The following is a 12,887-nucleotide window of genomic DNA, read 5'->3' on the forward strand; positions in this document are numbered from 1 at the left end:
ACCTCCAATTCTCTGTTTTCTATTTTAGATCTGTCTTAATTTGTCCTGATTTACCTTCACATTTTTACCCTAACAGTAATTTACTAAATCTTTGCTAAGGGTCAAGTAATTGATGTTTAAAAGGAGTTAGACACAGTTCGTAGGGAAGATAGATCCTGTAAATTTCAAACATTTAAACAAAGCATTAAATACATATGAATGAGAACTAAATTATTTCTTGTGTAAATTTCTCAATTAACTCAGAAAGATATCCATAAGGAAAATAATAGTTGACACCAAGCTAGCCTAAAACTGTGAAAGTGGTGTAGCTCTATGATGAAAATTTGGGATAAATTATAAATGTGTCCTGTTTAGACCTAGATAGAAATCCAGGTGAAAATTATAATTTGTAATGACTAAGGATTTGAAAGTTACTTAGTTCTAAGTAAATTTTATTAGAATTTTTTGGTTTTGGGTTATTTTTCCTGTAAGATTGTCTATTCAGTGTTTGCATTTAGTAGTTTTAATCAATTCATTTTAAAATATGTCAAATGAATTTAAAAACATGATAGTCTCTTAACTGCACATATCTAACGCCCAGCTTTTCAATGGCCACAGTATCCAAGGCACTACTGCCTCCTTGTGGCAGCCTGATGTAATTGCAGGCAAAAATTCTGAGAGAGAGAGAGAGAGAGAGAGAGAGAGAGAAACTTTCAGATATTATGAGAGGTAACATCATTATGTTACTTAGACATCTGAGAAGTAAAGGGAAGGAATTGTGCATCCAATATTATAAAGTATCAAAGTGCTACGGGGCCTCTGTATATCATTTCATTGGTAGAATGATAGTCTTTGCTTAATTTTTGTTTTCTTCAGAATTTTACCCCAGTTTCCACTCATATAACTTCTGAGAGAGAAATCCAGGATCTTGACTAACTGAAAAATTTATCACCCACAGCATCTGCAGGAATTGCTGTGTCCCAGAGGAAAGTTCGTCAGATCAGTGATCCTATCCAGCAGATCTTAATTCAGCTGCACAAAATCATCTACATCACGCAGGTCAGTGCTGGCTTTTTAGTTCTCCCCATGAAATACAAGTTTGCTGCTAATATTGCTGAATAATTTATTTGCGAAACTTTCAGTTAGAGTCAGTATTTGTTGCTATCCTCCCAACTAAATATATTTGGGGGTACTTTGTCTTAACAGCAGAGCTAGGGAGGTAGGAGGGTAAAAAAAGCAAATATGTCACGTTTTCCCTATGACCTCAAACATACTCTTTCTCTGTTAATCCCCAACCTAAACCAAACTTCAACACAAATGGACCTCAGTGTGGGGATGAAAGTGGGGACAGAGCTGGGCTTTTGAAGCAGTTTCACTACAGGAAAGGAATGATAAAGTAGCGTCCACTCACAAATCCTGGGATTATTGGGTTAAAACCAGAACCTCTCAGAGAAATGAAACCTAAAAGCTCACAAAATCAAGGGTTTGCAAAACTTCGTTTTTGTGACTCTTCCTGCAGTGACTCTTGGGTACTGGGGAAGCAGTCACTGCTTAAAAATAGCTATTGTTTATAGAAATGTGTCTAACTTGAATGTTCACTTACCAAAGGTGTGTACTGTTAATGAGCAAAGAACTTTTTTGTAAATAAAGAAGTATAGACATTTGGACAAGAAAGTAACTATTATTTTGAAATCTAAGATTGCATGTCTTATGCAGTTCGTTCATAGGTGCCTACTACGTGCCAACCACTATTCTAGGCATTTGAGACATATCAGTGAGCAAAACATATAAACATTCCCTCACCCAAAGATTCAGAGAATCTTACCCAATGTGGGGATTCTGTCAGTTGCCAACTGTGGCAATTTCAATTATACATTCAGGTACTAGAGAGAAATACCACCAGATCAGTGGACCAACTGGGTTCATTATAAGTGAAACTTGGGCTAATATATCTGTGGCTGCCTCTAAAAAAGCAAACAAAACAAACAGAAAACCATTTTGATTGGTGTACCACAGTGACATTATAAAACTCGAAGAATAAGTGTCAGTTTGCAACCAGTGTCCAGTGTCCCATGTCCCCGAAAGCCTGTGTATTTCCTGCTCCCGAGTGAACAGTCACTGTAGGAAATGGCTGCAGATCTCTTTACGGAAGGCTTGGGGGGTAAATTTATAGTGTGTCCCTAATAGCAGTGTTTCAAGGCTCTTTCTCAAGCGACCCTAGCTTTCCCACTAACCAAACAGCTTTGGATCTTTGAACTGACTTAAGCCTGGAAACTGTGTGAGAGGCTATGATTCTCCACTGTGGCAACAGCAAGTCAACTCATGTTTTTGTCTACCAGACCTAGAATTTTCTGTTATATACATTAGGAATGCTGTGGCAAGCTGAGGGCCTACAGTTAAGCCTTGAACAATGCAGGGGTTAAGGGCACTGACCCTCATGCAGTCAAAAATTTATGTAAAACTTTTGATACCCCCCCAAAAAAAAACCACAACAACAACAACCACAACTTAACGGCAGTCCCTTGGGATCCACAGGGACTGGATGCTCAAGTCCCTTTATAAAATGGCACAGAACAATACATGCAGTGTGCCCTCTGCATCGGTGGCTTCCCAACCGTGGATGGAAAGTACCCACACCACAGCCCTTGTAGTCTTCATACTGCCTAACGGCCAAGGGCAGCAGCCACTTGGGCATCCAGGACACTCACTTCAGTTGGCTCTTCATCAGTGTGATAACCTGGTTAATTGTGATGCCACCGCATGCCATGGCAGCCTATGTATGTCCTATTGGCAAAAACCTTAGCACTGGGCTCAGTTCCAAGGGCACAATCAATTCAATTCCCAAATCCCATCCATATGGGTCTTTCTCCTAGGACATTCATGGAACCAAATCTGTATCAGTGAGAGTCCAGTCAGGAGACAGACACAATACAGTAATTTCAACAGGGAAGGTTTAATATGAAGAATTGTTACCTGAAACCAATATTATCTACGAAGGAGGGGAAAAGAAATCTAGAGAACATAGGGAGAGCAGATAGGGAAATCACTACTCACAGGGCTAAGGCATAGCACCCAAGAAAGGAACAAAATAGGAGAGGACACCCCCACCTCCCGGGCTGAGGTTCAGGCATCACTGGAAAGGTCAGAGAGCTCTGCTGAGGTGCTGTGCTGGAGAAACTAGTAGGGCAGCTTCCCTCTGGGGGGTTGGGGCAAGCCACCTGTGGTCAGGTGTCGTGCTGTGGAACTTGCTGGAAATTAGCACGTGGGGGTGCTGTGATGCGCAGTGCCCTTTATAGGAGCAGCTGACCACAGGCAGGGGTGGCTCCATGGAACTCTCTGGAGAGCCACCTGCAGGATTTGTGCCACTGAGTCTGGCTGGGGGTGAGCATCTCTAGGGGCCCCCATTGCTGCTGACTGCTCAGTGCTGCAGGACTCGGGCAAGGCAGGAGCTTCCCAGGAACCAGAGACAAGTTCCTTCAGTGCCTCTACTGATACAGCTGGACATCCTGCCAGTTGGCAGGGGAGAAATATTTCAGGATTACAAGTAGGGCAATGAAGGATGGATTTGGAGATAGGCAATAAATTGACCACTGGCATACGTTGCCTGAGAGGCTAAGCAAGGGAGTCCCTTCTCCGGGACCCACCCACCTCTGAATTCTCTCTCATTGCTCCCTTTATGACATCTCTCTCTAGCCTGGGGAGTAGCCTTACTCTTACCTGTCACATGTTTTTTTGTTACCCCAAATCTTGTGTTCTTTTCAGTTATTCTGAGGGCTACCCTTTTGAGATTCAAGAGTCTGAAATTGATTACATTTTCTCCATTGTCTGCTGTCAACCTTTCTCCTAGGCAATCACACAGAATTGTCTACCTGGTTAACTAGGTGCAGGGGCAAAAGGAAATATAGGGGGGTGGGGCCAGAAACTTGACTAATAAGTTCAAATACAATATGCTCTATCTCTATTGTGTAAAGATATTATATTCAAAATTGCATTTCCATTTAAATACTGATATGGAACTATGGAGAAAGCATTCTTCACTTTAGTGTTATGGAAATAACTTTACATAGCTTTCCTCAATGATTAACTACTAAATTGAGAGAAAATACCCTTTGAAACTTAAATACAGTGTTCACATGCCTGTCTTGCTCAGTTTTGTACAAAAGAACACCCTTTTAATGGAGACATTCCCTTTTTTTTTATTGTATTTCAAAGTATTTTAAAGCAAGAATGAAACTGTTGTGAATGGCTTACTATTATGCGCTTACGTTGGCAGCATAACAAACGATTTCACAGTTTTGGGCAAGATGGAATTCCATGCTACCAGCTCACATATAACCATTGTAGTTTTTAAAATGTACTTCCAGAATACTTTAAAGTTTATGGGATTGCACATAATAAGGAATAAGTTCTCTTTGGGAAACTAAATTACTGAGCGAACCAAAGTCAGTGCCTTTCAAAGGCAGGAGATAAATATAAGTCTAAACATTAAATTAGAGTGTTTGCTGCAGGTTACAGACCAAGATCAGTTTTTTCTCTCTCTCTGCAAATGGCAAAGGAAAACCGCTAAAAGTAAAACTGAAATGACAGAACAAACAAGAAATAACAAAAGCACTTTCTTGTTCACATATTTATTTACTAGTCAAACTCTCACAGATGAGACTGGTGCTGTGTTAGCTGACCTGAATTTCAGGGCCAGGCCCCTCCTGACAACCAACTGATGACCTTATAGGGGAAACTGCTTACTTTTGGCTGGTGGTGGCCTTTTCTATCTGGTTTCCATGGAGACAGATCTGTGGAAATAATCTACAAGCAACTATTTTTAAAAGGCAGGATGGATGTTAAAATCCTTACCCTGCCTTCACTGATTTGACATCTGTTTTCATCAAAACTAAGATGGTAATCTTCAGACCAGCAAGCTGAGAATGAAATCAATGTGGTTCATTTCCATTGCTGGAAACCAAAATCGATCTCTGGGCGTATCAGATGACCAAAGTACTCACGTTTCCTTTCCGTATGAGTCTTTCTGTGTTATTGCTTAGGTAAGACCCACAGAGCCGAATTCAGCTTTGGATTTAACTCTATACTTAGGATGTGATTGCTTTGTTAAATAAATGCTTTGAAAATCAGCATAGAGCAACTTTAGAAAATTAAACATCTGTCTCCTAGAGAACAGACAGGCAGTTTGGTGGGAGCTCCTTCAGATGGTCATCTTAACGACCATAATTGTTGCCAACAGAACAAAAATATGTGGTTAGGAATAGCAATGTGCTGTCCTCAGATGAAAGTTATATTACTAACTGTCATCAGTGACACACACTGTTTTTTTTTCAACAATGGTGATGGATGAAAATAGAACCATCCATAACCTCTTATCTGAACCCCCTGGTTTCTAATAACAAAGGCGACAGAGTAAATAGAATTTAGGGTAAAGCTGTGTTTCTCAAGTCTACTCATGTTTTCAGGGTTTATAAATTCTAAGAGAAGTTTTACATCTTTATATTTATTTTTATGATACTATGTGAATATTTTACTTTAGCACTGAGGGCAGTCTCTTAAGTAGTAATATATCAAAATAGGGTTTTTATGATAGAAAAGATTTTAAGTCACTATGATGGAGCCCTCTGGTCTGCCAGTGTGTTCTTGGAGAGACTAGAGAATGTCATTCTTTAGAAAGAATCCATATATTATGCAAGTTGGAGAAAACCTACTATAAACCATACATTTTGGATTTCATTTTTTTCTTGTGTTACTTTGTTTGGCATAGAGTAAAAAGTTACAAAAATCAAGCTTTCAGACATGTGACATTGAGGGACTCATTATCTTTTCTAGAATCAGTAAAATTTTCTTCATTGGTAACATTTAGGCAGCTTATGGGACTATTGTGATAAAGAAAATAAAGTATGTGAAATGTTTCTGAACTATGAAGTGCTGTGCTACAATAATACTAGTGGTGCTGGTGTTTGCTCCAGAATAATAGTTGTTCTAAAAGACTCACAAACTGAGAAAGTATCCTTGTGTGTTACATGATGTCTTTAAGTTCTGATTTCCTCACCTATAAAATAGTACCAGCTTTATGAGTTTGTTGTTGGGGAAAAAAATGACATACTACACATAGAGGAGTAATCATAGTGCCAGGCACATATAAATCATACACATTAATATTGTATTCTTAGTAATATAGTGTGTGTATATATATATATAATATATAGTACTTGCATCATCTGCAGTTAAACTATGCATGAGTCATCATTCTGTGTTCTTCCCTGAAAACTTTAAAAATGGGGTGCTGTCAATAGAGATAAGTTATTCCAATAAGATGCAACAGCTTTCGAATATTGCCCTGTGCATGACTCTTAAATTGACAGAATGTTAACCGACTCAAGAAAGTTTTTATGAGGATTAATTCAAGCCAGCAGGAGTAGTAAATAAATTCTAAGTTAACTAGAGGATTGAGTTAAATAAATCCCAACGATTTTAAGAGTATCTGAATTAGTAATCTGATACTGATAGCTGCCCGCACTGGGCAAGTTGCCTCTGAAGGAATCTGGGGACCCACTGATGCTTCACATCGTCAAAAGTTTGCCATAGTATATGACGAGGTATGTGAGAGAAAGCTTACCACCTTTCTCTTTGGCAGTTGGAATCCTGTGGGGCAGCCACGAAAGGGTCCTGGGCCAACGATGCCCTCTGGTGTTTAATTTAGGGAAGTAGCATTTTCTGATGAGTAATTGTAGGGAATTGTCAATCCCCAAAAAGTTATCTTCAGGTGCTTTGGCCATGCCTTCTCCACTCTGACTCATCCACTTGCTAGGAAAGCGTGTACATGCCCCTCCGTTCCATTGTCTGGTTCTGCTCTGAGTTAAATTCCTCCCACTTTTGCTAATCTCTCACACACACATATATCATTTATATTCATTTTCCTTCTCCTCTGTCTTCCACTATTTGCTCATTAGTGCTGGGAAATCTCTCTCTGTCTCTCTGTCATTTCTTGATTTCCCCTTTTCATTCTATGTGAAAGGACAACATTAATTATGACTATTTGCTGAGGATAGGAGGCAGTAAACACATCTGTATCAAGGTAAATGAAAGCCATAATATTGACATAAAAAGAAATCAGTAGAGGTTCAATGCTGTGAGCCTACAAAACCTTTCAAAGTACATTGAGGGGCTGCAGAATCTCCAGTCTTACTTCTTCTGTAATTAAACCTGCTTTGGCTCAAGCAAAGTCGAAGGATTGACTAGAATTGAAGATTCATTTTAAAAACTTTTTTCAGTTGCATTGTTATTATTGTATATCATTACAGTGCTTTCTAATGGGTCCCATATTCTAGTGTGTTGGGGCTTATGAACAGTTTTTCTTCGCTATAAAATCAGCAGTTGTGAGCAAGCCCCTGTAGACCCTGTTTACTGCCCTACCATGGCCTTTTGTCTAGCTCCCTGTTTCGTGAAACTTGAATAATACCAGGGGTGCCAAAAAAATGTGCACAAGTGGATACTTTGGTCAACGTTGCTCAAGCAGTAGTTTGCCATAATCAGAAGTGTCTGGACGCTGATGGTAACCACTTTGAGCACCTCTTTGAATTGCAGAAGTCAAATGTGACTTGTATTCATCTTTTGTTATCGGTATAGATTGAGTATTACAATTTTAACAGTTTTTTCTTTCCTTTCTTAAAATGTGCATACTCTTTTTGGCACCCTCTGAGATGTTCCTTGTATTGGTTAGGATATGGCTAAGTTATGCTGCACTAACAGATACACCCTGAAGTCTCTTAGCTTGACACAATAGAGGTTTATTTCTCACTGAACTAAAGTTGGATAGGTCAGGTGGCTGTCCTCCGTCTGTGGCTCTGCCACCTGGAATCAGTGAACTCCAAGCTCCTGGCCCTGGGGGAGGGGAGGGATGGGGAAGCACACTGGCTTGGAATGGCCTCATTCTCGGAGTGACACACATCATCCTCATTGGCCACAAGTAGTCACATGGCACCAAACCAAAACTGTAAGAGGATAGAAAAATGGAGTGGGGGTGGGGTAGTAATTGTCTCTGCCACATTTCTCTTTCTTTTCATCTGAACATTAAACTACATTCTTGGGTTTTTAAAATTTTTTTTTTAATCTTGAGAGTGCCTACTACTACATTTTCCTTCCCACTTAGCCATTTTTTTTTTCTTTTCCGCTTATTGGTTCCTTTTTTCCTCCTTCCAAATCCTCTCCATAATTTAAACAAACGAAATGGCATTCCACTGTGAGACTCCTTATCATTTTGACCCTATCTCTTTTCTCTGTTATCCTTCTCCCAAACTTGACTTTATCCCTCTTTGACTTTTAGGGCCTTTGAGTTCCTTGTATAAATTCAGTCTGCAAAGTACTAACTACAAAATCAGTTTTGTGAAATCCCCATCTTCATTTAATCACCATATTTTGTAAGATTCTGCCGTGACTTCCTACTACTTACTTATTAAATCTAGCTCATCCTGGCCTGGCTCTAACATATACTAATTAATTCTCTCCTCCTTCTTCATAAGCTTGGTCCCTACAGACTGATTTCTCTCCAGCTGTGTATTGAAGTGCATTCATAGGCAAGCACCTGAGTAGGTACTAATGCAGATATGTGCTTCCTGGTCTGAGGTAGCACATCCTTCAGGACGAGGGCCAGGGGGAGAGTGTTTAACATGGTACTAGCTTGTGGGCATGACCCAAACTCCTAAGCATCTGATAGAATGCAACCTTCCTGTCATCTGTTCTTTGCAAAAGTCAATTTATATGTGCACTTGATATATCATTTAGTTGTTCTATGAAAAATGGTTGCCATAACATGGAAAAAAAACCAGTAAGATAAAATAAGCAGCCGTTTGAAAGAGAGCACAGTAATATATTTTTTCTGGATTATAATGAAAAATTATAGCAGCAAGTCATGCTATTTGCAGTACAATTTAAATTCTTATTTAGTGCTGTTGAGCGAATACTGTTACACTGACCCTCAGTAAATGCTTCCCAGGAGTCACCTGTGCAGTGTGAACAATTTGCTTATAATGATTGTTTTCTCATTTTATGCAGCTTCCTCCAGCTTTGCACCACAATTTGAAAAGAAGGGTTATAGAGAGATTCAAGAAATCCCTCTTCAGCCAGCAGAGTAACCCTTGCAATTTGAAATCTGAAATTAAAAAGGTATGGTATTCTGCATGTAGGAATTCTTCTTTGGCTAACAAAAGCATATCGTCAGAGTTAAATTTCATACCTCCTTTGCTTTGTGCTTTAAGCTCTCTCCTCTACAAAAGGATATTATCATTGTTTGTCTTAGTCCAGCGGGCTGCTATAACAAAAATACCATACCCTGGGGGAGATTATAAGCAACAGAAGTTTATTGCACACAGTTCTGGAAGCTGGAAGTCCAAGATCAGGGCACCCGTAAGGCCAGGTTGGTGAGGAACCTCTTCCAGGTTGTACACTGCCTACTCATTGTGTTCTTACATGGGGAACAAGGGGGTTCTCTCGGGCCTCTGTTATAAAAGCACTTGTGAAAGGAGAACTCCTAAGGGCTCCATCCTTATGACCTGAGCACCTCCCAAAGGTCTCACCTCCTGAAACCATCACCGTGGGGATTAGGTTTCAACATAGGAATGTGGGGGGAGGATTTGTCTTTGCTTCTAATTTCCTCACCTTTATTTCTGAAGCCATCATCCTCAGAAGACTAACAGAAAGTTCTTTCCATATTATTGCATGTTTTCCTAAGAATAAATGTTATTAAATATTATAAATATCATATATATATATATATATATATATATATATATATATATATATATATATATATATTTTAGAGAAATCTATCGCAATCTGTTATAAGAATATTCTGCAACAAGCCCCTAAATTGAGCTTTGCCACTATGAATAAGTAACTTAATCACCTGAGGCCATTCCACCTATGAGGATGGAATGAACTATTTGTAAGGTCCTTTCCGTCTTGACATTCTTCCATCTCCTAGACTTCAGATACTAGTAAATATTTCTATTCATACATGAAGAAACTAAATCACAAAGAGAGCAAATTAACCAGACAGAAAGAAAATTGGTTATCTCTGTTTAACACAACTTGGTGACAGGAAATCCCTTTGTCCTGGTCAGTAGCCATGTTAATACAGGCTTTGGAGGTGGTCACAGTCTCCCATTCTCCTGTCCCTGAAAGACCCAAGGCCCAAGCAGTTTTGGCTCCACCTGGGTAAAGATGCTTGGTCCCACTCCAAGTTTATATAATTTTTAAAAGTTTCATCATATACTTAAACTTTGGCCCAGTCATGCTTTTCTTTAAAGTTTCTTTTTCCTTTAATGTCTCCAATCTTAGGCATAAGCGTGTTCATTATTCAGGCATTATGATGGGTCCTTTGATAAGAAATGCAAACAGTATATTTTTGCTTTGTTGCCTCACATCAGTGATGTCGGCACATACACTTATAGGAGATGGAAAACATAAAAAAAACGAAAAGATACAGCCGCAGGTAAACAAAACATAAACCGTACCTCATCAGAGTTTAGAGAGTAAAATTCCTTTCATGGGTTGTATTGGCAGATAAGGCCAAGAAACAAAACTACTAGGGGAGATGAAAACAGAAGTGGAGGAGACCTCAGATATTTATTTGGTGATATTTCTATATTGTAGCTTGAATACCAATAAATACATTTTTAAAAGACTAAAGTGCACTTCTCCCATGAAAAGAGTATATGTTGCTAGGTTTTTATATTCCTATTAAAATGATATTCAGAATAACCCAGCTTGTACACAAATTTGTTTTAACAGAAATCCTAGATTTGTGAGCTGACAGTGCCTGTTGCAAACTGTCTGATGCACAAAGGTGGCAGGGACGCTTCCCCTACTCAGTAATTTTCCATCAGTGCTATTCTGAAAGCGAATCATTTTTTCTTCTATTACTTAGGTTTGTGTTTTTGCATCTCTTCCTTGCTGTTTTTCTTTTCTCTCCTGACAGAAAAGAGATTTCCTTTTGTTAAATTGTACCCCGCCCCCCAACCTTGTCTGCCTTCCTCTCTATGGTGGCGGCATCTCTCATTAAAGCTCCTACCTTCCGTTCTTGGTCTGCGGAAGTAAAAGCAGGGGTGGGTGGGGTGGTAGAGGATGTTCAGGAGCATGGGTGAGGGGCCCCAGAGGGGCATCGACTCATCCTTATTTTCAACTTGGTTGAGAGGTAGATTCGATTCTCCTGTGAAGAATGCTTTGGTCCCCTTCTCTGATAGCATAAGCTTGGGGTGGTTCCTACCTGGGTGTGTACCCTCCCAGTCAAGCAGGCAGGTCTCCCCTCCTAGGTGATAAAGAAATCTTCAGCCTGGGATATTAACATATTTTTCTATTCTTCCCCATTGAACTGAGAAGCCAGTTCCTCTGTAAAACCTTCCTTCATTTTCCTTGTCCAGAATTCATCTTCCTTTCCCCATGCTTCAATCACTTTGTCATGCATATTGTTGTATTTTAAATAGATTTTTACCTGTCTTACATTTCTGTTTTCCCCAAAGGCAGTGAGTATGTCTTACTCATCTTTGATTCCCAGTGTCTTGCGCAGTGCATGGCACACGGTAGGTGCTTATCGTATAATATGTTCTGTATCGGTTCTATTCTTTATTGCTATATAGACATATTCATATATTTCTGTATGAAAATAGAACAAAACCCTCCTGCCATCATCTAAACCTAAATGAGAAAAGCCTGTGACCTCTGATTTTTTCCCCTTTGGTATAATCTCTTGTTGGCGACAATTTTTGTTCAGAAATGGATTTTTCATTCCCTGTACAATCATAGAGGAGTGACCAATTAGCCTCTGACTGTCACCATCACCCACACTGAGGCCATGGAAGCAGTAAATGGCGATGGCACATAAAACGCATTTGATGTCTACCTTCCCCTCTGAAACGTCTCCTGAAATCTAGGGACTCCGTGTTTAAAGGAGTCATTCTGGGATCACTGTGGCTTCTTATTAATGGCCTAAGACCCAGCAGGATATAGAGAAGAGTCGGGGGGTAGGGAGGAAGGAAAAGCCCTTTAAGCTCCTTATTTATAACTCACCTACGTAAGATGGTCTTCAGTTTGATCTGCTCAACCTTGGCTAGAATTGCAGGAGGAAACAAAGCACCTGAGACATTGTATAGGTGTCTTTGGGAACTGGGACTTCCAGCATGGGAGAAAGGAGAAACAGAAACAAGACAGAAGATACTAATTCAAATTCGAATTGGAAGTATCAGTATGAATGAATATAAATTCATGATCAATCTTATCTTTTAAAAAAGTATGTATTTTCTAATATTCTCACTAAAACTGCCAGAAACTAAGCAGGCAGTAATAAGCTCCCTTAGCACCCATGGCAAAAGGATTGTAGCCGAGTGCCGCTATAGAATGGAACTGAATGAGGTTAGACTGGAATTCTTGACATAACTGATCGCATAGCAAGGATACCACCAAAGAGGACTGAGGGTCTGTCCAAAGGACTTGGGAGCCGACTTGAAAAGGCTCTCACTGGCTGTCTATTGGTTAATTAGAGCATCAATAATAATAACCACAATGGATTGAAAGTATTAACTAATGTTTAAATCTAAGAGTTCATGATAGTCAAAAGAAGAAATGCCTCATTCTTTACCTTTGGAGAATGTTGAGTAACCAAGTTATTATTTTGAAAATTATTTAAAACAGGAAAGAATCAAACATTGATTCTACCTTTCACCTATGAATTCTCTCTCAGGGTAACTAAATCAATGAGGGGAAAAGTTCTCATTGTAGAAGTACTTCAGCTAATAAGTACCAAAGAAATAAAAAATATTGCCATTTTATAGCCCCTAATGAAATAATGGATTTAGACATGATCACCAATGGCTGCTCACATCATGAAAGGAGGGGCAACCAGATATTATATG

The 12,887-nt window shown here is 39.4% G+C and overlaps 1 protein-coding gene across 6 annotated transcripts in view; it reads left to right on the forward strand.

Annotated features, from left to right (window-relative positions):
* The window catches only part of NEK10 (NIMA related kinase 10), a 181,135-nt gene that overhangs the window by 153,527 nt on the left and 14,721 nt on the right, over positions 1-12,887 (forward strand). For all 6 annotated transcript variants that reach the window (XM_019745290.2, XM_019745292.2, XM_074312742.1 and 3 more), the window contains 2 exons: positions 938-1,038; positions 9,034-9,144. In XM_019745290.2, the coding sequence (XP_019600849.2) occupies positions 938-1,038; positions 9,034-9,144 (212 nt within the window). The remainder of the gene's footprint in view (positions 1-937; positions 1,039-9,033; positions 9,145-12,887) is intronic.

This window comes from Rhinolophus sinicus, linkage group LG10 (genome assembly GCF_036562045.2).
Source record: "Rhinolophus sinicus isolate RSC01 linkage group LG10, ASM3656204v1, whole genome shotgun sequence".
In the NCBI taxonomy this organism is placed as follows: Eukaryota; Metazoa; Chordata; class Mammalia; order Chiroptera; family Rhinolophidae; genus Rhinolophus; species Rhinolophus sinicus.